The following is a 24127-nucleotide window of genomic DNA, read 5'->3' as shown; positions in this document are numbered from 1 at the left end:
TTATTCCAGTAATACCCACAGCAGAGTGGGGCTGAGGTGAACAAAAGCCATTTAGAGGTGGTTTATACAGGGTCAAAACCTCCTTTGGCACTTGATCCTTTCTATATTTTGACCAAAGCACAGCACAGGCCTTTCATTAAGACCACAGCGTACTGTGTTAGAGGTGGAAAAGGGCTATAGTATGTCACTTTTACAGAGAGAATATGGCATGGAGAGAGCTGACTTTTGAAAATGACTTAAAACCTGCAAGGTGGCGTAAGGAATAGAAAAGACATTAACAAAGGTAGAGTGATATTAGTGATGCATCGTGGTCTGGTGACCACAGGAGACACTCCTACACACTATATGAGAGAGAATGAGAAAAAGCAGTTAGTGTCACACATGCAAGCAGCTCCAGGCCATGAAGACGTTTTGTGAGAATGGAATAATACTGAAAAGACAGGCTATATGGTTGTAGGTGATTGGTTGAGGTCTTGCTTGTAGCAACAAAGAAAGCAGCCACTAGGAGATGGTGCCAGTAGGATCCTAAGAGACACTGACTGGAAATTTTTGAAGAGATATTGTAAATGTAACTCCCCACAGACCCTTTTTCTACTTATAGTTATGGAGGCAAGTCAACGAGAAGTCCTGAAATATTTAATTCAAAATTTACCTTGAGTATGTCAAAAATATTGAGCTTTTGGGGTGGATTTTTGAGAGACTGTATGACCATGTAATAGCTTTTCCAACAGGCTGCTTAGAACCTAGCTGAATTTCCTTTTCATCTGCTGATGTGTGATTGAAAGGAGCTTGTTGATCTAATTCTACCAACCATGTCATTCTGTTAAAATATAGTTAGTTATACATTACATTACATTATTAATCAGCTTGGTATGAAATAGCCTTCAGCATTATTTATCAGTGGTGCAAAGAGCTTTTTTGTAGATCAGCCAGATTAATCTTTGTAAAAACTACTACTCTACCTTCATTCAAGAACAAAAAAATCAAAGTGAAATTTAGTTACATTTTCAAGTATATTCAACAAGACTAATCTTTAACTATTTTTTCTTTGAAATACATGTAACTTCAATTATTCTCAGCTTGTAAAAATGACTCGCGCTTTCAACACAGTAATTTGAATAATATAATTTGTGATTCCCTCCCACTCGTGGTATTCATTAGAAACACCTGTAACAATGCTTGCAATGGGAGAATCTGCATTTGTCTCCATTGCTTCTTGAGTTTCCATCACAGAAATGATCACATCACAGGAATTATCAGAGAATGGTTACATCTTCGACTACAAAAGTAAGTCAGGCAGTCAAACTCATTTTCAGGAAGTCCACTTTTCACTTGTGGTGCAAAAGTGTTGACCATCAAAATCAACAATAATCCATCAGAAAGATGAAAAAAGGAATCCCAGCTGTGATCTCTGTACAACATTTAACATCTCAACTCACCTGATCACATTTAAACACATCTTAACACACAGAGGCTGTGTCTGCCTGTGAGGATTACAAGACATGAGACCATCGCCTTTATGCAAAAATAAATGATAATACACTCAAAAATATAGACTATTTTGTCTCTAAAGACACACAACTTTTTTTCTTCTAGCAGTATTTTTTTTTTTTGTGAAAATACGTTACCTCAGTATCAGTTTTCAGTGAAATTCTACTGTTAATTTCTATCCTCAGCCACTGTCATGGAAATCTACGAGCCGTTTTTGCTAAAGTTTCAATTGTGAGACGTGTTTTTCAGTTGAGTCCACTATATAATCCACTATATGCTGCTCACTATATAGTGGATAGGGAGTAGAGAATGAGTGTGTGGTTTAGGACACAGCCATAAACACTCTGCCCCAGGGTATCATGGGAAAATTCTGCCTATATATCCCCTGATTTGAATCCTTCCAATCTGATCTATCATCACTGCCATGTCTTCAGTTAGCAGTTCATCTATATAAGCCATTTATCACTAATCTAAAATACCCACAATGCATCACAGGGGGCGTTTATTCATGGATAATGTAGTATTTTGTAGTTTTGAATCACAGAATGAAACTGAGTGAAGGTAACAAAGTCAGGCTAACATTACCTAAATCATTCTTGTTTATGAAAAAATTCAAACTCTCTTGTATTTTTAACAAAAGAAACTAACAATGAAATTAGGTGTACTTATGTAAAGCTAGAAACATGGATTTTTATTGTTGCTATCTCAGATTAAATGAAGTTAAATTAACTTTTGCCCAGATTCCTTTTTCTCAGTGTGAAAACATCACCTAGTGAGGGCCAGCACTGAATAAAAGGAACAAAGATCTCCATTTAACTTGGAGGAAAAAGTAGAATGATCTTAAATTGCCAAGTGTGAAGCGCACAGCGGTGGTGAGACCTGTATCCATGGAGACTCAGCTGCTGACCAGGGGAGAGGGATTGCTGGCCAGACAGAAGGCGCCTATAGAGCTATTTTCTCTCCTGACTTCTCAGACACATGCGTAATGGCACTTTCTTTATAATCATATAAAAGCTAACCCTCATGCAGACTGATACAGTGTGTTGCCTCTGTGTTTTCTCTCACTGCTGAATCAAATGAGCTTTAATCACAGATGAAGCCTCGGTCTGCAGCTCTGCGGCTCAGAGGCGCTGAAAGCATGTTGCACAGCTAGAGCAGCCTACAGAGGAGCAGATGACACCATATTGAAGGCTTTAAATATTTAACATGTTTCTGTTCATTTACATCTCTCACAAAGTCAGTGAGAGGTCATAGACTGTCAGCCATTGTTATTTATAGATCAGCACAGCTCTGATATCTGAAACCTCTGATCTCATATTTGAGAGAATTATTTAATCATCCGCTCAGATTGATATTTCAATCCACACTTTGCGGCATTAGTCACTTTTTCTGCTCGTTCGAGGAAAAATGGGATAAGTTGCCACACAGGTGAATAAGCTTTTAATCAGGAGAGAGGAAAAATGATTCTTCCTGCCCCAAAGTTCTCTATGTTGGTGCGTACCATACAGTAACATCAGCAATCTGCAATACAGCTGCAAGTAGAGATGCCCTGATTGATCAGGAACTGATCATTATTGGTCATTGAAAAACATGTGATCAGTACGTGTGACGTCATAGTCAGAGTGAGTCACTGCAGTTCCAGCCACTAAGTGGCAGAAAGGATGACAGAAATCAGTAGGGAGAAAGCAGGGAGTAGTTTTATTTCAGCTAAGGAGGGCTAAATGTTCAACAATTAAATGTCAATGATATTCACTGCAGGAGGTACAGATCCTCAGCTGAAGGAAAACATTAAATGTTTGGATTTATAAACCAGTATTAATAAAGCCACAAGAAGAAGCTGTGCTATTATACTAGTGGCTATCAACAGAGTTTAGGTGCCTAACCCTAACCCTCTTTGGTTTTTCCTTAGGTCCGGGTGGGTTATTTGTGAATTTATCCCCCTTCTGCTAACTTTTAGAGAGCAGGTTCCTACCCCTAATGCTCTGTTGGTATGTAATTTGTAGATCCACCACCCCCTTCCCTTACTCCACCCTTGATGAGTCGGGTTCCTAACCTTAGCCCTTGAAGGGTTTTTACTTAGTTTATGGTGTGATATTTGTAAATGTGTCTCCCTTCCTGTTCCCATTCCCCTTCCCCTAACCTTTAGGGTTTTGGTGCCTAACCCTAACCCTTGCAGGGGTTTTTCTTAGTTGTGGTATGTTGTTTGTAAAATTTTCCCCCTCCCCTTTTTTCCTTACCCTAACCTTTAGGGTTCTGGTTTTGCAATTGCCAAGTGGACCATTTTTGTCATTTAGAAATTTTATAGCCTCCCCCAGATCTGCACCTTGCAACAATCCTGAGATCTGCAGGCAGTTCCTTTGACCTCATGGATTAGTTATACTCAGGCCTTTTATAGAGAGGTGTGTGCCTTTCTAAATCATGTCCAGACAATTTAATTTGGACTGCAATCAAAGTGTAGAAACATCTCATGGGAGGAGCTAAATTCCAAGTGTTTGCAAAAGGTCTGATTAATTATGTGATATTTCAGTTTTTCATTTGCATACATTTCTAAAATTCTGTTTCACTTTTTCATGTTGAGAGTAGATTAATGAGAATTAAAACTATTTTTTTCGACTGTAGCATCAGACTGCAACATAACAAAATCTAAAAAGTGAAGGGGTTTTGAATACTCTCTGAAAGCACAGCATATAAAGACAGTAACTATAACCCTAACACTGACTCATATTACAGATGATCTGTATCTGCAGGATCAAAATGCGGTAGAGACATCTCCAGTTTTAAGTTTTACTGAGTTTAAACACATACACATGTGAAGCTTAAATATATAAAAGACTCATCTGAATTTTTCAAGGACTTGGAAAGGAAAAAGTCAACAAAATGATCTAAATGATTAAAAACATAAAGATGATAACATATAAGCACAGGGCTCTTCTAAATATTTGGTTACAGCTTCTTGTTTATGCAGAACATTGCTGACAGATGATGATCTGTGGGACTTCATCATATCACTCAATCTGCAAAAAAGCTCCTGTAAATGAAACGTCAGCTCTTTTTGTAATGGAAACCAGCTGATACTGTGGCAAAAAGAGATAAAGAAAACAAGAAACATAAAAAAAAAGAGCTAGATAACAGAAAAAACAGACATAATTGAAGAAGATAAACTCAAATGAGCCATGGCAGCTTTAAAAGTGTGGTTGATCGACCAGAGACTATCAACAGTCTCAATAATAGAGAAGAAAACCACAATCAGGGTCAGTCACCTTCTGTCACTTCATCCTGGATGCAGAGCAGTTAGACGACCACAGAGTCTGATATTTGTATTGATGCAGCAATGGAGAATCTATTCCAACATTTTTAAGTGGAAGAAACCAAATCCTTTTTTAAATCCTTTTCAAATCAATATTCTGTGTCAAATTATTGATTTTGTTGCCACTTAGCCGTGTAATAAGCATAATATGTTCAGTGTGGGGGTCATTATAGCAGAAATAGAGCTCACAAGAGGCTAAAGGACCTTGATGTGAAGCAGAGTTCTGTCTTACCTACATCTGCCTATGTTTCATTAATCATAACAGGGGTTTTGCATTTGTAAATATATTTCATATAGGTCATTCTATATGTCGGCTGAGAAGTGCACACGCTTGGACATGGCTGAAACCACTAAAGTTATGGAAAAGTACTGCAAATGCAGAAACAATGCAAATTAAAATGCAAAGGTCCAAACAAATGCAACAGCTGAAATGAGATGTAAATGAATCAAGCGCACTAATATCAAACACACCTCAATAACACAAAGGATAAAATACATTTACATTTTCAGAAAATATCCTAGAATTAGGCTCTTAGATCATGGCGAAATCAAAGTACTGATAATCTACCAGAGCTGCTGCTTTCTTGCATTATGTAAATGTCACAGTTCTATTCTCCTACCTTCTTGACAGAGGAGGAAATCATGGCTGCAAATGAAAAAACATCTGAAAAAGAGCTACAACTGCGCTGACTGCTTTGTGTTTTTCTTTAACAGTCAGGGTGCAATAAACAGTTATTTGCACAATCTCAGTCTGCAAACTTCTTTGACCATCTCAAGTGTCCCAAATGATCTGCTGAGAGTCAAAACACCACAGTCAGACGACGCCTATCCTGTTGCTTATGTTGTTAAAGCTGATATTACACTGCTGTTTTCTTGTTTCAACAAATATTCAACACCCCATTTCTCCACACAAGGCTTACCTGTCCTAATAACAGAATCTTTTACAGATGGAGGCAGTCGTGTCTTACTTTGCAAAGCTGGTTGACTGTCATCAGGCAAATCCATCTTGCAAAGCCCTAGTCTGTAATATCAGTGCCAGGTCTGAAAAATTACCAGACAAGTCGGCATTGTTTAAGGAGAAGGAGGCAACTATGGGTGTGGTTTAACTGAACTGCAAGCTGGTAAACAAAGGCTGCCAACAGTGAAGAAATTAACCTGGATGCAGCTGTAGCATAACCCTTGCAAAGCAGATGGATACGCCCGTTTCCGTGTTTCTCACGTGTTTGCAAAGCTCCGGTCTGAACCGTTTGGGCCCGGTTAGAAAGTGACAGGTCCAATCAGCGTCAAGGGGCAGTACTTTAAGGTGCGGTGGAGTTGTGACGTAAGCAAGCAGCAACAAGAGGCAGATGCAATTATGGTGGAAGACATTAGCGTTGATGCTGCAAAAGTGTAAGTGTTATCAGAACTTGATGACATTACTTTGTTAAAAGAGGAACAAAGAACAGCAGTGAGTTGTTTCTTTTAAAGAAAAGTCACGTACTGACATGTCTACAGTCGCTGTAGTTCGCATTATGCAGCTCTCTATGGATTTACACCTCGGTAGTGGCTACACCACGTGTTTTGTTGCGCTGATTGGCCCATAAAGGTGTAACAGAAAGTTCATCCAATCACTCTCTGAGGATTTTTTCAAAGCCTTTTCTCAAAGGCTGTGTATGAGAGGTTTTCCAGGTGTCAGGTTAGCTATAGCAGCTGATTTATCAGAACTTTCTAACCCTAACCTATTTTCAATCATTTTGTCTCACCTGGACTTATTGTCTTAAAAAGCTTGTAAAACACCAACCCTGTGGTGCACAGTCAAGCTCCAAACCTCTCTCTTTTCAGGGCAAGCTGGGCTTTAAGAAGATGTGTGCACTTGAATTTCTAAAAAAGTTATGGGGCTGTTTCTGAGACATTATTTTAAGCAGTTCCACATCACAAACTCTATGTCACTCTTTCTCTTCATTATGAGCTATTCAGGTCGTCTTCTCAAGGATCCAAGTAATGACGTGCACAGTTTTGCAAAACATAACACTATAATGGAACAGCCTGCCTTTGGTTTTCACAACCTCAGTGCATTGTTGGAAAACAATATGGTAGCTAACGCTAAGCTAGCGGCATCTTTATGTAATTTTGAAGCATAATTACCACATTTAAGAGCAATATTTTATTTATTTATTTATTTATTTATTTATTATATTAAGCAATATTTTTACTCTGCTCCTCCCTTACCATTTTAGGGGAGGAGCAGAGGCCCACCAGTATTTATTTTACTCTTTTTGATACAAATTTCAGTCTGTTGACTGATTCATTTAGTCGCTTTTGATTCAATAATGACACTTATTACTAAGAAAAATAGATACAAACACACTTTTCATTGCAGGCTCCTCAGGGGCCCCTCCATACTGTAGGCCCTGATAATCAGTACTCCCCCCCATGTTATGCTTCTGGATGTCCAGACTAATCATGATAAATATATATATATAAAAAGCATAGTAGCTGATTTCCATGCATTTATTTTCATGCACGCTGCTAAAAGTGCTCTCAGTCTGCAGCTTTACGTCTTCTTTGTAGGCAGGTGTGAGAGTCATAGAAATGTCACTGCTCTGTTTTTGTTGAAAAAGATTTTCCAGACATTTTATAATTAAAAACTCAAGTTTACATTTAAATGTAATAAAGATCTCTTCTTTACTGCATTGCTATGCATCACAGAAATCAATCAAAGTCTGGATTATGTTCCAATATGCTCATTTTCTCATTATACCGGTGTATAAACATAACTGAAGTAGTAATAGTAGAAAATCTGCTTAAAGTCCACATTTGAAAAGAAATGTCTCTGTAATGAAAATGTGCCTTAAGTAAACTAGAATTAAGAACACAATAGAGGACACACAAGCCAGTTTTGATTTGCTGCAGGATTTTGAAATAATGTATGATTATAATAAAGAAAATACTGAAATTTGCGATCAAGGAAAAGGCAGGGAATAATGATAGTTTTGTATATCTCATCTCAAAATATACATTAAGCTGCTTTTTTATAGTACTGCTTTCAAAATGACTAAATCTTAAAAAAGAAAGTTATTCCTGTTTTTCAATAAAGGTAATTCAATGGGCAACCATGGAACTATTGTAACCTAAAAGGCCTTTCTGCAGGTCTTTTTGTTAACCCTTAAATTACTACTTCATACAAAAATAATTTCAGCCTTTTAAGTGATTATGTAATTGCACTGCCTGACATTGCAATTACAATTAGATTAACTGTGCAACACTATTCTCAAATGGTGCAAAAATGCATACATATAAGAGATTAGAGGGAAGGGAAATGAATGATTGGTGGGAGATCTCCACAACCTCTTTACCTGATGGTGCCAATTATAAAGGTAAATATTTAACTATTTCATGCATTGATTAATAGGTTGTTTCTGGAGACACAGAAAACATTCAAACAGACTTGATTTGCTATCACAGTATTGGTGTTTTTACAAAAGTATAAGGGGGGAAAAAAGCTTTGGTTGTTCTGGTCAGTGGTTTGCAAATTAGTCTTAAAAAATCAGAATGAAAATGGGTTGTGATAATATTCACCCACTTTATTTTTAATCATTTTAGTTCACCTGCAACCATGTGGTGCACTGTTGAGCTCTAAATGTCCTTTTAACTGGCTTTAAGAATATATGTACTGCAGTAGTGTCGCTTGAGTTTCTAAAAAGCTGGGGGACTATAAAGAAAAAAGAAAACTAAATGGAAACTAAAACTCAAATATTTTTTACACAGTAAACAACAAGACTAAGGTGTATTTGCTCAAACGTATTCTCCATCTCTTTTGGACCAAAGAAATGAAAAAATACTACTTTTCTGGCAAATAGTCTTCAAAATATTCACATATTTACAATTTTATTGGCTGATGATGAGCCATTATTCAGGGCAGTTCCTGTCTGCAGTGACACTGAGGGACACATCACAGGCTCTCTGTCTCTCTTTCTCTCCATTATACAATATTTAGACCAAGATCTAAAGGTTGAGACATGCGCAGTTTGACAAAGCATGCTATTGGTTGTCACAGCCCATGTGACAAAACATGGAATAGGAAATGGATAAAAAGATGTCCAATATCTGAGTTACTGGTGTGGATTTAATCTTTAACTGCTCCAGAAAGTCACCCAACTTCAAGGCTCACGAGAAAAGCTTCCATAAGGGCTGCAAAGGCATGGATAGCACCATTAGCTTGGCACAGTGGAGGACTTCCAGAAGAAAGAAACGCAACGGCTTATGGTTCAAAAGCAAGTCAACTAGTGTGTCTCTTCTTGTCATATATTTTAACGTCAGTCTCTAAGGGTTAAAATCATGATCTGGCAATAAAAACTATCTTTATGTGTATCGCCCACCCTTACTGCAAATAGAAAAACACAGCTGAGCTCTTGCACTTCTTGTCCGACAACAGATCTAAAGCCAATTGTAAAGATTCTCTGCAGAGACATTTCAAATGGTTTTTGTCAGGATTTAGTCCCGGTAATATGGGCCAATTCTGAGGTTTTCCATCTAAAAGTATAACAGCAGATGCACTGGTGCAGTTTTGGACCTTTAAAATTTTAAAAGATGAAACTCTCATAAATGTACTTCATGCGTGCAATGACAAACATTTATTTTCTTCTTTCTCTGTAACACACTTTGACAAACCTGATAGCAAGGACAAGGATATGTCTGTATACATAGTTTCATGGTCAAGAGTTGAAATAATGCAGTCATTAGAAACTGTTCTGCTGAATAGTGCATGGTGAATCAAGAGGTGACGTAGGAAGGAAAAGAATGTCTTCTAGATCTTATAAAACTATCTTTGCTGCAGACAACAGCAGTGTGTTGAATGTGTTGGTGTATTTGATGACGGTGAAGAAGCTTGTCCTTGTGATCCTTTACCATCAAAATAATGTGTTACCATGATTGGTTGAGGAGATGTGATTCAACATACCAAGCAATTATGCTGATAAATAGTGTTGATTTGATTTTATTGATTCTGGCTGTGATTCCAGTGCTGCTAAACAATTATTGATTGATTTTTTCATTCTGCATACCTAAACGCTGGCAAAGAGGTGTGAACTCTCATCACAACTCTCATTATCACAGACTGACATCCCTCCTTCTTCACATTTCTCTCATTTGTCTCTAATGTGAGTTCCCTGCAGGGTCTCTTTGCAGGTACTGGAGGTACTGAACACATATGAAGGAAAATTGAACCACAACACAAAGTGGAGTGCATTCCTTCAAATTCACGCTGAGCAGAAGTAAAAGTTTCATCATGCTGGGTGTGCTTCCATACCAGTAAAAAACCAGTTACCTCATTTTGAGATTAAAAGTGTGCAAAACTATTATTTGGTTCTGATGTTGTTATGATTTGTTTATGGTACTTTTAACCATGTTCAACACTTATTTCCATCTGATACTGCCTTATCTGCCTCCTCTTACCCATTTTTGCTGTTTTTTGCCCATTTTTGATCCACTCTGCCCATATTTACATTTTTTTTTTGCCTTTTTTCCACCTTATGCCAATTCCTGCAACATCTTCTTGCCATTTTTGCCCATTTTAGCTGCTTTTGGCAATTTTTTGCCAACTTTTGTCTATTTTATCAACTTTTTACTGCCTTTTGCACATTTTTGACATTCATTATCCATTTGTGCCACTGGTTGCACTTTTGTCCATTGAAAAAAAAGTTTTTGCCACTTTTATCCCATTTTTGACTTTTTCATCCATTTCTGTTGCCATTTTAAACCACTTTTTGCCCCTTTTTTTGTCCATTGCTGGCAAATCTTTTTGCAACCTTTTTCCTTCTTAAGCTGCGTTTTGCCACTTTAAGCCATTTTGCTGCTTTTTGCCAATTTTTACCACTTTCTGACCACTTCTTGACAATTCTTTTTGGCCATTTTTGCCATTTTAAGACCATTTTGCCCATTTATGCAACCTTCAACCCAATGTGCCACTTTTGACCCATTTTTGCCACTTCTTTTCACCACCCTACACAATTTTTGGCACTATTCACCCATTTTGCTGCTTTTAACTATTTTTGCCACTTTTAGCCCACTTATGAAACAGTGGGGCAATCTCAGGAAAAATGTTCCTCAATGAGAAATTCAAAGATTTGGAATATCATACCATCTACAAACCATATTGTCATCAAAAGATTCATAGAATCTCAAGAAATGTCTTTGGGCAAGGGATAAGGCCAAAAGTCAGTATTGGATGCTCGTAATCTTCGGGCCCTCAGATGGCAAACAGGCATGGTTCTGTACTGGAAATCATTGCATGAGCTTAGGAACACATCCACTCATCACTGTCTGTCAAAACAGTTTGCTGTGCCATCCACAAATGCAAGTTAAAGCTGTATCATGCAGAGATGAAGGCATATGGGAATAAGATCCAGAAACACCATCATCTTCCTTGAGCCAAAGCTCATTTAAAATGGACTGAGGCAGAATGGAAAACTGTTCTGTGGTCAGTTGAGTCAAAACTTGAAATTCCTTTTGGAATCACAGACATTGTGTCCTGGGCACTAAAGAGGAGCTTGTTATCCTGGGACAGTTGAAAAGCCTGGGGTATGGGGTTGCATTAGTGCAGGGGTGTCCAAACTATGGCCTGGGGGCCAAATGTGGCCCTTTGTCCATTTTAAATTGGCCCACAGCAAACACGAAAACATAAATGAAAAACGGCCCACATTAGAACATGAATTCGTGCTTGATTGTATATTTTATCTGTGTTTTCTTATTGACATACGAGAATATTTTTGTGTCACCTTGGGGGCTCGTTCAGGAAGGTAATACAAAACTATACTCTTCTGTCAATAAGAAAACACAAAAAAAGTATAGTTTGTGAAGATAGTATGAATTACCTACTGTGCTAATTCTATAAACAAACATTTTGACATGACGATTCATTGATGTGCATCTTTGTGTAACTTAAAATGGTATATGAAAGTGGCCCCACCATCCTTCAGATTTTCTGTATGTGGCCCTCAGTCGAAAAAGTTTGGACACTGCTGCATTAGTGCCTACGGTGTGAGCAGCTTTCACATCTGGAAAGGAACTATCAATGCTGAAATTTATATATAGGTGCTACAGAATGGTAATCATAGTCCTGTCCCTACTTTTTTGAGATGTGTTGCTTCCATCAGATTCAAAATTAGCCAATATTTTTCATAAAATGATGAAATGTCTTATCTTTAACATCTGATCTGTTATTATGTTCTATTGTGAATAAAATAAAAGGTCTTTAAGATTTGCAAATCATTTCATTCTGTTTGTATTTACATTTTACAAAGCGACCCAACTTTTTTGGGACTGGGGTTGTATAATTCAGTAGGACATACTGCAGTTCTCAGTTTTTTCTGACATTTACTGCAAACGTATTCCAGAACATGTGGTGTGTTAGAGACACACTTTTGATTTTGCTTTAAGTTAACTTGAAGGATTAGTGTTGCTGTTAGAAACTGAAAGTGGAGCTGAAATCCACATCTAATTGAATCTATGAGTTTATGAAATTTAGAACCAGGTCCAGGTTGGAAGTGGATCTTAATATCCAAGCCTACAGCTAAATTGCAGCCACATTGAACAGAAGGTAATTTTGGGACACCAGCTCTCTGAAAATGTTAAATGTTAAGAGCACAAAGTTCCATGATTTTAGGAAAAAAGTTATTTTCACATTCAATGGGACATTTAAAGACTAAACTGCATTAATCTTGTATGTTGTGTAAGTCAGAGTCTTAGTAAAAGTAATAGCAGTAAGATGCTTGAGTTTTTATGGGTGTCTCTAAGCTGAGGGAAGGAGAAATAAGGCTTACCTGGAGAAATACTTCCCAGATAATAAAGCAGTAAAGCTTGTTTTGCAGTGTTAATGTAATATTTGCAGTGCAGAGCTAATCTAGCTGCTTTGTCTGCAAAAAAAAACATCAGAGCAAATTTCCAGGTGGGTTAAAAGCAACAATAATTTGAGTGAGCACAGAGAGCAGGTCAGCAGTAGTTTTCAGCCCTTGTGATTCAGCATGTATGCAGCCTTTGAAGCCCGGGAGCTGACCTGCTGTTTAACTGAAGTGTGCAGCCTCCTGCCCCGGGCTGTTACTCCACATCAGCTGCCGGGTTCACAGATGCTGCTGGAAAAGTAGGCTTGATTTTGTTAAGTGCATATGGCGTGTTTTATAATCATATCTTGTAACTTACCGTGACGGTCTTGATGCGTCCGCTGCCCCTGGTGCAGGTCCATCCAGATCGGTTGAACAGGAGGCTGCAGACCTCCCCCTCCAGGCAGGGAGCCATCTCGCACCACTGACGGCTCCGCACGATTCTCGCTAGGAGGGCGAAAAGACAAGACAGCAAATTGGACACGAATCCACAGAAAGAAGCTTCAGAATGTCATCTTTTTCTGGAGCAAAACAACTAAACCGTCCTTATTCTGCTCAGCAGACAAAAACATCTTTGTATGTTGATGTGTCTACGACTGTGTGGTGTTTTTAATGAGCTCTTGTTGAGCCTCCATGTCTGGATTGCCTGTGGTAGTAACCTTTACAGACCAGCTGGCAGTCCATAAATTACTCTGCTGCTAATGCTAGCTTTCACCGCAGCTGCATGAAAAGATCTCTTTCTGACATTTTGTTACTCCTAATTTTCATCCTGTATGGGGGATTCTGGGTCGTTTTAAGTAAAAGCTTGCAAGTAAGATGTAATTTTCTCTTCTTCAAAACATCATAATGTTGGGTTTCTGCTCTCTAGGTGCACTTTTTTTTTCTTTTCTCACATATTTTCAGACAAAACACAACATATTTTCCTTCTGACATTTCGAGTGGTATCATTTCAGCGTGTTTGTGCATCATGAAGGACAGACTTGCTGAATGGTATATAACAAGAATTCTGAGTATCTTTTAAACACAGCAGCCTAAAGTCCTGGGGGAGGGGATGCAATATCCACAAGGTTTTTGAAGAATTTCTCCACAAAATTTGAGCAAGCACGGAAGGGAAACTCTAGTTACTTGTGAAAGAGTAGGACTGTAAAGGGAATGTGCTGAATATGTTTACACAATGATGGCATAAATGCAGAGTTATAAGATAAAAAAGCTTTTATACATTATGTCCCCTTTGCCAGTGGTTCTCAAATGGTGTGGCAAGACACACTAGTGTGCCTTAAGGCAAGTCTAGGTGTGCCGTGGGAATTTGTACCATACATTATTACTACAGCTTTATGGCAAGTACTGTAACCAGGCCTGCCCACAGATCTGGACCCCTGAAAAAATCCCGGAGAATGGGCCCCTCAGTTATGATTTATTGATGATGTCAGTGTATGTGTGTTGGATCATTGGTGCTAGCATCCTGGCTAACAGTTGCCTAATTTAGAGTTAAAAAGTGTGGCAAGCTATTATTGGTTTGAAATTGGTGTTCTACCCCTTTTGTGCCACTTCTTTTGACAACTTGAACCATTTTGCTGCTTTTTAGCATTTTTGCCACTTATTTTACTATGTTGACCAAAATTTTTGACCAAAATTATGTTGACCAATTTTTGCAACCTGTTTGGAACTTTTTGCAACATTTAATCTATTTTGGCTACCTTTTTGCCACTGTTCGCACCCTTTTGCTATTGTCTGGCCTTTTTGAACCATTTTTTCCATCACTTTAATGAGTTTTTACCACCTTCCAGCAACCTTAACCCTTTTTTGCCACTTGTGATCTATTTTGCCACCTTTTTGCCAATTTTTGCCCACTTTTTCCTTTGTTTGGCCACTTCTTTGCTCAATTTTACCCTTTTTTACTGTTCACCTTTTTACAACATTTAACCCTTTTTGACCACTTGTAACTCATGTTTGCTAATATTTTAACTAGGGCTGTCAAAGTTAACACGTTAATATTGCGTTAACTCAAATTACTTTTAACGCCGCTATTTTTTTTGTCGCACGATTAATGCCTGCGCGTTCTGTTTGACCCTCGACCCATCCCATAGTTTGCCAGACTAGGAAGTGGCGCTATCATGATGCGATACAAGTGAGCACAAATGGTAAAGGACAGAGACTTTTGAATGACAGGTTCAGCTTTCAGATCATGTCAGATAAGACTGAAGTTATTTTCTCCTACTGTCGACATGAACGGAGTTACAGGAAGAGAGCTAATGCAGAGACCTGCCCCCCTCGCCATGCTGGATTTGTTTACAATGGAGACACTCAGACAACTCTGCAGGGATGGACTCGCAATCTGGCATACCGGGCATTTCCCGGTGTACCAACGCACTTTTGGGCCAGTATGATTTATTTATTTATTTAGGCTATTATATCTGTCATGAACCAGCACCACAGCTGCGCTGACTAAAGGTCCGCTCCCATCCCCACGCAGCTCCTGCTTGAAAGTGAAAGCATTCGGAAAAAAACGAAACTTACTAAAACGATCAACTGGAACTGTGAATAAATGCCAAATTTAAATAACAGTCAATCAAGATGCTGCAAAACTGTCAAAGACTCTGCAGTCCCTATAGGAGATTGTCTGATGCTGGTGAATGTACAGCTGCATCATGAGGAGGAGGAGGAGGAGGAGACAGAGCAGCAGAGGCTGGTGTGTGACAGGAGAGCAGAGGTTAGTGAATGAGCTCTGTAGAGTATCAGAATATAAGCTGAAAGCATTATTAGACTGTGGGTCTCCTTTATTTAGGAAGAAAAAAGGTTTTAGATTAAATCTGTAGCTCTTCTATGATCTGAAGAATGAAGAGATGGTTAAGTCCTCTTAGTACACCTTAAAAGTTCTCCACTGAGACTTCTTTTACTTTGTGTGTTCATGAGTTTTGAAAAGAGGCTTCACATGTGTGTTTATTGACATCATTCCAGTAAATCTACTGGACTGATGACAGTCATTTCTTGCTGTCAGCATTTATTTTACATTTGGACTACATTTTTTAGTTTGAAAGTAAAAATATGATAAATAATAGCAGACATTTTTTTAAGTAATTACTTGCTTTTTCTCTTGAGCAGGGCAGACGTGTCCACCTTACTCACATCAGAACAGTGAAACACCATTAGATGTGTCTGTGCCTTACTGCTGAGCTCTCAGCAGAGACTTGACTTCTTTATGTCCATGTGTGATGATGAGATCTGTTGTTTGGTGTTCAGCTGCTGAGAACAGAGGAGTTAACTTCTAGAAGTCTAAAGTTTGACTCTACATTGTGGTATTCTTCAGTAATGTTATGTTAAGGTCAGTATCTCCATCTGTTGTGGCTTGAGTTTACCATGTTATGCTCTCAGCATATTTTTGCAGCAGTCAGTATCTTTGAGCTCAGACTAGAGAATTTTCTGGACTATATCTGTTGTTGTTTTGGGTTGTTGACATGAACAAACATTTGCATAAAGAAAGCATTTTTGTCCACTTGTGTTGATAAGGGTATTTAAATCTTGAGAAATAGTGCTGTAAGGTACATTTAGAACAGACAAAAAAGTGCGATTAATTTGAGATTAATCGTGAATTAACTATGGAATTTGTGAGATTAATCGCGATTAAAAATTTTAATCTATTGACAGCCCTAATTTTAACACTTTCAACAAGTCTCTGCCAATTTCAACCCATTGTTTGGCCACTTTGTACCAATTTTCGCCCATTTATGACTTTGTTTTGCCACTTTTTTCCCAATTTAGCCATGTTTTTTCATCACTTTTCACCCATTTTTACCACCTTTTGCCTACTTTTGCCATCTCCATGACCCCCCAGATGGCTGGGCCCCAGAAAGCTCTCCCCTTTATCCCCCCTTGAAGGCCACTTTGACTGTAACATTATTTAAAAAGTCTATTTTGTATTCATATAAATATGGTGTGCCTTGGGATTTTGGATTAACCTTTGGTGTGTCTTGGGTGAAAAAAGTTTGAAAATCACTGCTCTATGCAGTTATTAAGCTATCTCATTGAAATGGTGTGTTGCTTATGTAGTAAGATGGCAGAGAAGACTGCAGAAATTATCCTGCTGTGTTGAATCTGTTTAATTGAAGTAAATTAAATGATATCAGCTCAGAAGTTTGCATTATATTGTTTTTATTGAAACAGTTGTGTCTTGTAATGCATCCCTCTGCATATTAACAGGTACATGTAAAGGTATTCCATCTGTTACCCTGTTACTAGGCTACAGACTTATTATGGGCTGTAAACTAGGCTGTGCAAAGATGCAGAGTTGTTACACTTGAAGGTGGATGTATAGTAGGCAACATTCCATACAGGTGCATATCAATAATTAGAATATCATGCAAGGTCAGGTTGCCAAGTAACCTGACACGCCAGATGGATTTGTTTCATACATCCATCTGGTAAACCTTCCATAGACAGTGATTGGGAAAGGGCAGAGTCTTTAAAAAAAACTGTTCGGGCCTTTAGAGTGAAGCCACAGAACTACTCCTGAACCACAGACAACTGTAATCACATTATGCTTGTCTTTATCACAGTAGTGTAACGTGTTACTGCTGCTAACTTAGAAATCACATCACTTGTCAAATGTTGAAATATGCAAAATAAAAGTCAATCTGTAGGCTTTATGAGATTGATAAGGAGTATCTGTAAGGGTATTGTATCAATAAAAATAAATGTTTCCCATCCCTACTTGTCGTGCTATATTTGATATTTTTCCACTATTATTTTCTGCATTTCTCTGCTGACTGCAGACTCCTCATATTCCACATTCAAGTAAAACTCTGTGCAAAATAAACTGAGAAACTTGTCAGGCCAAGGACAACGAAGCTAAATGAGATTTGAGAAATAACTTGTTTTGATTTTGGAATCCATTTGCACAAATTGTTAATACTAAAGTGCTAATTACTAATATCCCAATACAGATAAGAGGGAGAGGATTACAGATTAGAATAACGTCAAGAAGTCTGCTGGACACATGAAGCTGTCAGAGGAAAATCCAGTGACGCTCCACTTCTCCCTCTGCAGTCTGACTGCATGACATTGAATTAGCATTCGCCTGTAGTCGATGCTGATAAGCACTGATTGTTCTTTACACAGCTTGCTAAAGCAACACTGAAAGGTTATCAGCTCTCTGCGGACCTGGCCAGGGCCGCTGCTCCTGCCTCCCCACGATCCCCCGGGGGGCAGCACATTGTGGAACGAGGTAACATGGCCGGCAAATTGAAAGAGAGGAACTACAATTCATTGAATGTCCACAGGAGAGGCGAGGGAGGGAGTGGCAGAGAGAGGGAGAGTAAGGAGGTGTGGAGAGGGAGGTCTTGTGACATTTTGCTGTGAGGTATCCCTGCTGCAGGCCTTGTTAACAGGCTGAAATTGGTCTTCGGAGTGTCAGAACCCCGGCCGCTGCTCTGCAATAAAGATCTGTCATCTTATGGTATTTATCAAGCCGGCTGAGCTGCACCCTTCTGTATGTAAGGACACACACGAACAAAATTACCCGCTTTGTTGATATAAAGCATTTCTCCTCCAGCAAATAATAGATATTGTTGACACATTGTAAGGAGAGTGGTGCTTTTTCAGGCAGGCAGAGCAGTGGAACAAAGCAAACCAGAAACCTGCTTCTCATTGAGCTGAAAAGGCTTAGAAAATATTTAAAAACCTCAGACAAAATGGTCATTTTGGCTTCACCCTTAGCAGAGATTCCTTCAGTGAGCAGAAGAAAATTTAAAGTGACCTTCTTCCTGACACAGCAACATGCCGTGGTGAATTTTCATTTTCACAGCCATCCGTCAGGCGCAACAAAGCGTAGATTTATCAGTCAGTTGCAGATGTAGTTTTGAGTACATTACAGGGCCAGCAAAACTCAATTTCCAGGGCAGGGAATAAAAGCTGAGCTGGCAAAGCGGGTGGAGTGCTGACTAACCGTGGAGTGTATCAGCCGGGCCAACCCAGAGTCGCGGAGGTTGGCTAAAATAAATGCATTTTTCAGCCGCTGCTACAGTATCCGGGCACTCGATAGCTCGCCCTTGTTACTTTTTCAATGCCATCCATGACGGCGTGACTTGATCTATGATGACTTGATGAATTTTTCCTGGTGCCGTAAGCTGTGGAGAAGACGCACAGTGTTGGTTTGCTGTGATACAGTGCATGTAAAAGTATTCACTCCCTTGGATGTTCAACCCTCTCATTGGTCTCAAAAATCATTCATGGTACACATTTTCTTTTTTTTTTACAAAAAATACACAGAAAACCTTTAACCTTTACCCTCTTTAATGTTAAAGTTACAGATTCCTACAAATTAATATCATTTAAACCAAAATATGTCATGTAAAATAAGTGGCTGCATAAATATTCACCCCCTTTAAAGTGACCGATCTCATTCAGCAGAGGTCCAGCTAATATGGATCACCTGTGACCGGAAGATACAGTCACTGGTTATTCAGTATTCCTGGCTACCATTACACCATGAAGACAAAAGAACACTCCGAGCAACTCAGAAAAAAGATCATTAAAATTATAAGTCAGTAACCAGGCACGTCAGATGGATTTGTTTCACACATCTATCTGGTAAATCTCTCATAGACAGCATTTAGGAAAGGGCAGAGCTTTTGAAAAAAAAACTCGGAGGGTGATTGGATGAACGTTCTGTCTGTCACATCTTTATGAGCCAATCAGAGCAACAAAGCACGTGACATCCTAGCCCCAAACCAAGGCCCGCTGCTTGATGAGTAAACTCCATAGGGAACTGTATAACGCGAACCATGGCGACCATGATATGTGCAAAAATTTGGATTACCTGATGTTCATGTGAACCTGATTTCAAGTACACAATGCAGAGCCTGAAGGCACACATTAGCCTGGTTTATCAGTGATGGATGAGAAACTGAATCATGTAGAAGTTTGTGAATACAAAGCTCTAGATTTAGTGATTATCTGTATTTTTGTTAACCTGTGAAAAGATTGTTCTGTGGTTGTTAAATCTGTTTGTATAACAGCCTGACTCCATGGTCAAGTGGAAGAAAGTTCTTTGGTCTGATGAGACCAAAATGGTGCTTTAGGCCATCAGACAAGACACCAAACACACCATCCCCACTATGAAGCATGGTGGTGGCAGCATCATGCTGGGGGGATGCATCTCAGCAGCCTGACCTGGGAGGCTTCTAAAGGTAGTGGGTTAAATGAATCTAGGAAAATCCTGGAGCACAATTTATTCAATCTGCAAGACAACTCTGGCTTATTTTCCAGCAAAACAATGGCCAGAAGTATACAGCGAAAGCTACACAGAAACGGTTTAAAGACAACAAGGAGAATGTTCTGGAGTGGTCGAGTCAAAGCCCAGACCTCAATCCAATAGAGAATTTGTGAAAATGGCTGTCCAGGCCTGATCCCAGTGCAACCTGACAGAACTTGAGCAGTTTTGAAGAGAAGAATGGTGTAACATTGTAGTGTCCCGATGTGCAAGCCTGACTGAGACCTAAACACACAAACTCAGTGCTGTGATTGCAGGCAGAGGTGCATCTACCAAACACTGACTTGAAGGGGGTGAATATTTATATTTATATTCGTATTTATATTTATTTACACTATTTTACATTACATATTTTGTTTAATTGAAATCACTTTGTAGAAATCTGTTTTCACTTTGGCATTAATGTGTTTTTTAGTAATTTTTTGGGGTCACAAAAGCCAAATTATATTGCCCATGACTGCTTTATGAAACCAATAAAAGGGTAAAACTTCCAAGGGGGGTGAATACATTTTATAGAAACTGTAACTTCATCATCATGAAGAGGTAACAACAGAGGCATCCCTGCAGTCTGGATGCAGCCTGTCTTTATCCATTGGGTTTATCTGTCCGATACGCTGGCACACATTATAGTAGACACATTAAAAACGCTTAGTTGGTACAACCGCCCACATTCACATTAACAGTATCCTGAGCTGACTTGAAGCTCTGGGCTCAAAGTGTCTGAAATATCTGTCGGCTGTTATATTTCATGTGGAAGTATCTTCTACATGCTGCTATTGTAATAAAGCTGCCGTGTTGGATCACTCAACTGGTGCAAATGGAGGAAAATTATTCCCGGTGTTGTGGTTTTATTATGATAGGTATCTGTTTAGTGTTGAGTTTGAGCATTTTCCGGTGTGTGATGGTGGCAGCAGCAAAGGTGAAACAGCTGGAGGAGAGAAAAAGAGCGACAAAGATCGAGAGAGAGAGAGAGTCAGCCTGTCTGGTTAACACCTGGGTGGCCCGTCCTGTTGAAGTCAGTGCTTGAGTCCCACCCAGGGACCGCGGATGTCGGGGCCAGGCTTGTCAGCTGCCAGGGTCCCTGCTGGGGTAGTACGACTCTGGACCTCCAACTAGATCACATGTAAGACCATCTGTCCCCCTGCGCACAGTGCCAAGCCCTGCCCTGCCCAGCACAACACAGCACTGCCAGACGCGACTCAGAGCCGGGCGGGAGGCTGAGCTCTGCAGCACACGCACTGTTATTCTGATGAAACTCTGCCTCTGTAGAAGTAAAAAATAACATGAAATTTTTACTAAAGCCACAGGCAGCTCATTTAAAATGTATTTAGATGAGAAACAAAAAGACACAGTTTTAGTGACAGTATCTCTATGCTAAAAGGAGAAACACAGAAGCGATGTTCGTTGCTCTGAGAGGACATATTGAGGCTCAAATCACCAATACACTTCAGGTTTTTTCAGCTAATTCAGCTAAGATAATACCGATGATTCTTTTGTTAAGTATCCATTGGATTAGCTAACTAGCTTAGCCGGGCACAAGACACACAGTAACAGGTTTTTACAGGCTTTTTGTGTTAATTAAGCTTCAATCATGGATCAATTTGTAGCGGCCAGATTTTCAGCCCTCTGTCGGCCGCACAGCACAACCTGCTACCAGAGCCCTGATGGTCTTTTCATTCCTAATTATGACAACAGAAAAATCTCACATTAAACACATTTTAAATACAGCCAGCAGCCAAGCAACAAATGACTCTATACTTCACAATCAAATGTGGTTAATGTTCAGCAAGCTGGTGCTGTGATTCTCTCATTTTTCTTCTGTTGTATTTTTTGCAGAATGGCGTTACTTGTTTAGTGTTTTTATGGCTGGTTGTCTTTGGCTCAAGCAGTTGGACCACAATTGACTCTAATGAAACAGTCTTAGTGATTACATCATATAAAATTCAGCTTTAGACTAGAGGTACTTAGATTTAAAGTGATGAAATTCTACCAAGTTGTTTCATGCTGGACTTACTGCTGACTTACACTACTTGCATTGCTTTGGGGATAACACCAGAATATTCTCACAAGGGTCCATGCAACCGATATACAGCTAAGCAGATTTTTACACAGAAAACTGTAGACCACAGATGATAAAGTTATATGAAAAATGGTTTTCACAGAAGCTTAGCTTAGAAATGCCTTCCTCTAAAATTACTATTGACATAGGTCATAAAATCCAATTTGATGTGGTGCTGGTTGCCACCATTACATCCATTGCCAGAGATTATGATGCTTTATATTTCAAAGTAATCATTGTTTGGGTCTAGAAACACTTCTGCTGAAATTAATGGTTTTGCTGACTGGTTGAAGTATAAAACATTCAAGCTCCACTCCTAAATACAGTCTGGTGCATTAGTGTAAGGCATGTAAGGAGCTCAGGGTTTACAAGGTCAGGGCACCAAGGTCAAGCTCAACAGCATCTCTTTTGTTTAGGCATTTTGACCCCAGCTAATATGCCTGTAGGCCGCAGGCAGTTTTCAGGCCCTCGGGACAACCACAGGCAAGGGGCTTGTGGTCAACTACCCACCAAGAGAGCACCCTAAGCTATGCTTAATTGCCAAATCTAACCTTAATGTACCCTAAAGTAGCAGACATTGTCATTTTTTGGAGGGGGGTCCAACAGGCCATACATCTCTGACAGCCACTTTAACAGACCGCTCATCTGATACACTTCATATCTCAGACGGGAAGTGTCATAATTTGCCGGTACAACATAGTTCCAGTTGTTTTTATCTTAAAGTGTAAGAGAACCTCCAGCTTAGAGCTAACTCCTCCCACTTCAGGATTTCAAAAAATACACAGAAAGTGAGCAGTTTGGTAGAGTGAAGGGAGAGGGAAAATAACTTTTTTTTTTTCTTTTTTTTTTCTTCTTTTAAAGGACGGGGTTTTCCAGATGAAGCTGGAGTGACAGTAACATCCCCTTGCCAGAAAGTGACACAGAGTCCTGCAGCACTGCTGCCTCAGAGCAATCTCTTGAGGTGGAGGATTTCTCCCCTCCAGAGTCCCCTGAAGCAGGCTATAGTGTGGTGGCGGACCATGGTGGTCCTGAGCACTACCTGTTTTGGCCAATGTCTCAAGCACTGGCGTTACTAAAGCCGGAGTTTTCTGAGCCAAAGCAGTGCAGGTGCAGGAGAGGATGGGAGTGGTCTCTGAATAGTAAAGTCAGTTAGAGGCAGTAACACTCTACATTTTATACCAATAGAAGGATTGTATGTCACATAAGCCCTGCCCTTTCAGAAAAAGATTTTTCAAAGCAAATGTCCGTTTGAGCTAGTTAAAAGTCATAAAATGCAGATTTTTTTTTTTTTTATAATTGCTTGAAAATGTAAGGAGTAGAAATAAAAAGTAGGCTGAAAAATAATTACTCCAGTAAAGTATAGATACCAAAATTTCTACTTAAGTAAGGTAACAAAGTATTTGTACTTAGTTACTTGACAACGCTGGTGCAGTTTCTGTATGAAATACATCCACACAGCTGAGAGAGGAGTGGATATGCTCTTTAGCTCATATACTGACTGTTAGCAACTGCTATCGCTAGCTTATTGAGGACATGATGCAGGCGGAAATTGTCAACAACCATTTGGGAGGAATTAAAAACCAACGTATAGCTTAAAGGTGACAGTATAGATTGATGTTCTGACTTTCTATCAATGTGATTGGATAGTTATTCAATGAACTGATGTACTGATATACACTGATGGATCATTACATCCCCAATAATTCATGATAATATCGGTTTGCCTTTGGAGCTCATGTTTTCTGTCAAGGACAGCGCACATCTACTACCTGACTGGCCTGTTCTGAATGTGACAGATTGTGTGCCCTTCCCAAGCACTGTCTAACCCATCAGCTATCTAATAAGAGGTCTTAAAACAATTTAATTCATTACTAACTTTGAGTTTAAACACTTCTTATTCACTTAAATCTAATCTTTTAATATAATTACTATTTATTATTTTTGAGTAATTGTTCTTATATATTGTATTTGCTTTGAATTTTAATGTCTTCTGCAATCTCTTTTACTGTTTTCCTTTAATCTAATCTCTGTTTATGCTTATTTATGCCTCATGTCAAATTCCTTCCTCTAGATATTTTAATGCCTTAATTTTGCTCAGTGTCATATCTCCTTAAACACTCTTAATGTTTCCAATGTTTGGGTTTTTT

At 39.1% G+C, this 24127-nt stretch overlaps 1 protein-coding gene across 3 annotated transcripts in view; it reads right to left on the bottom strand.

Annotated features, from left to right (window-relative positions):
* The window catches only part of tafa5l (TAFA chemokine like family member 5, like), a 175069-nt gene that overhangs the window by 65702 nt on the left and 85240 nt on the right, over positions 1-24127 (bottom strand). For 2 of the 3 annotated variants that reach the window (XM_041798341.1, XM_041798342.1), the window contains exon 3: positions 12974-13101. In XM_041798341.1, the coding sequence (XP_041654275.1) occupies positions 12974-13101 (128 nt within the window). Of the gene's footprint in view, positions 1-12973; positions 13102-20772; positions 21185-24127 lie in introns of those variants that run through there. The other variant, XM_041798343.1, reaches the window with a different exon arrangement.

This window comes from Cheilinus undulatus, linkage group 11, assembly GCF_018320785.1.
Source record: "Cheilinus undulatus linkage group 11, ASM1832078v1, whole genome shotgun sequence".
NCBI lineage: Eukaryota > Metazoa > Chordata > Actinopteri > Labriformes > Labridae > Cheilinus > Cheilinus undulatus.
Note: the sequence above shows the minus strand (reverse complement) of the source record. Positions and strands in the feature narration are given on the sequence as shown.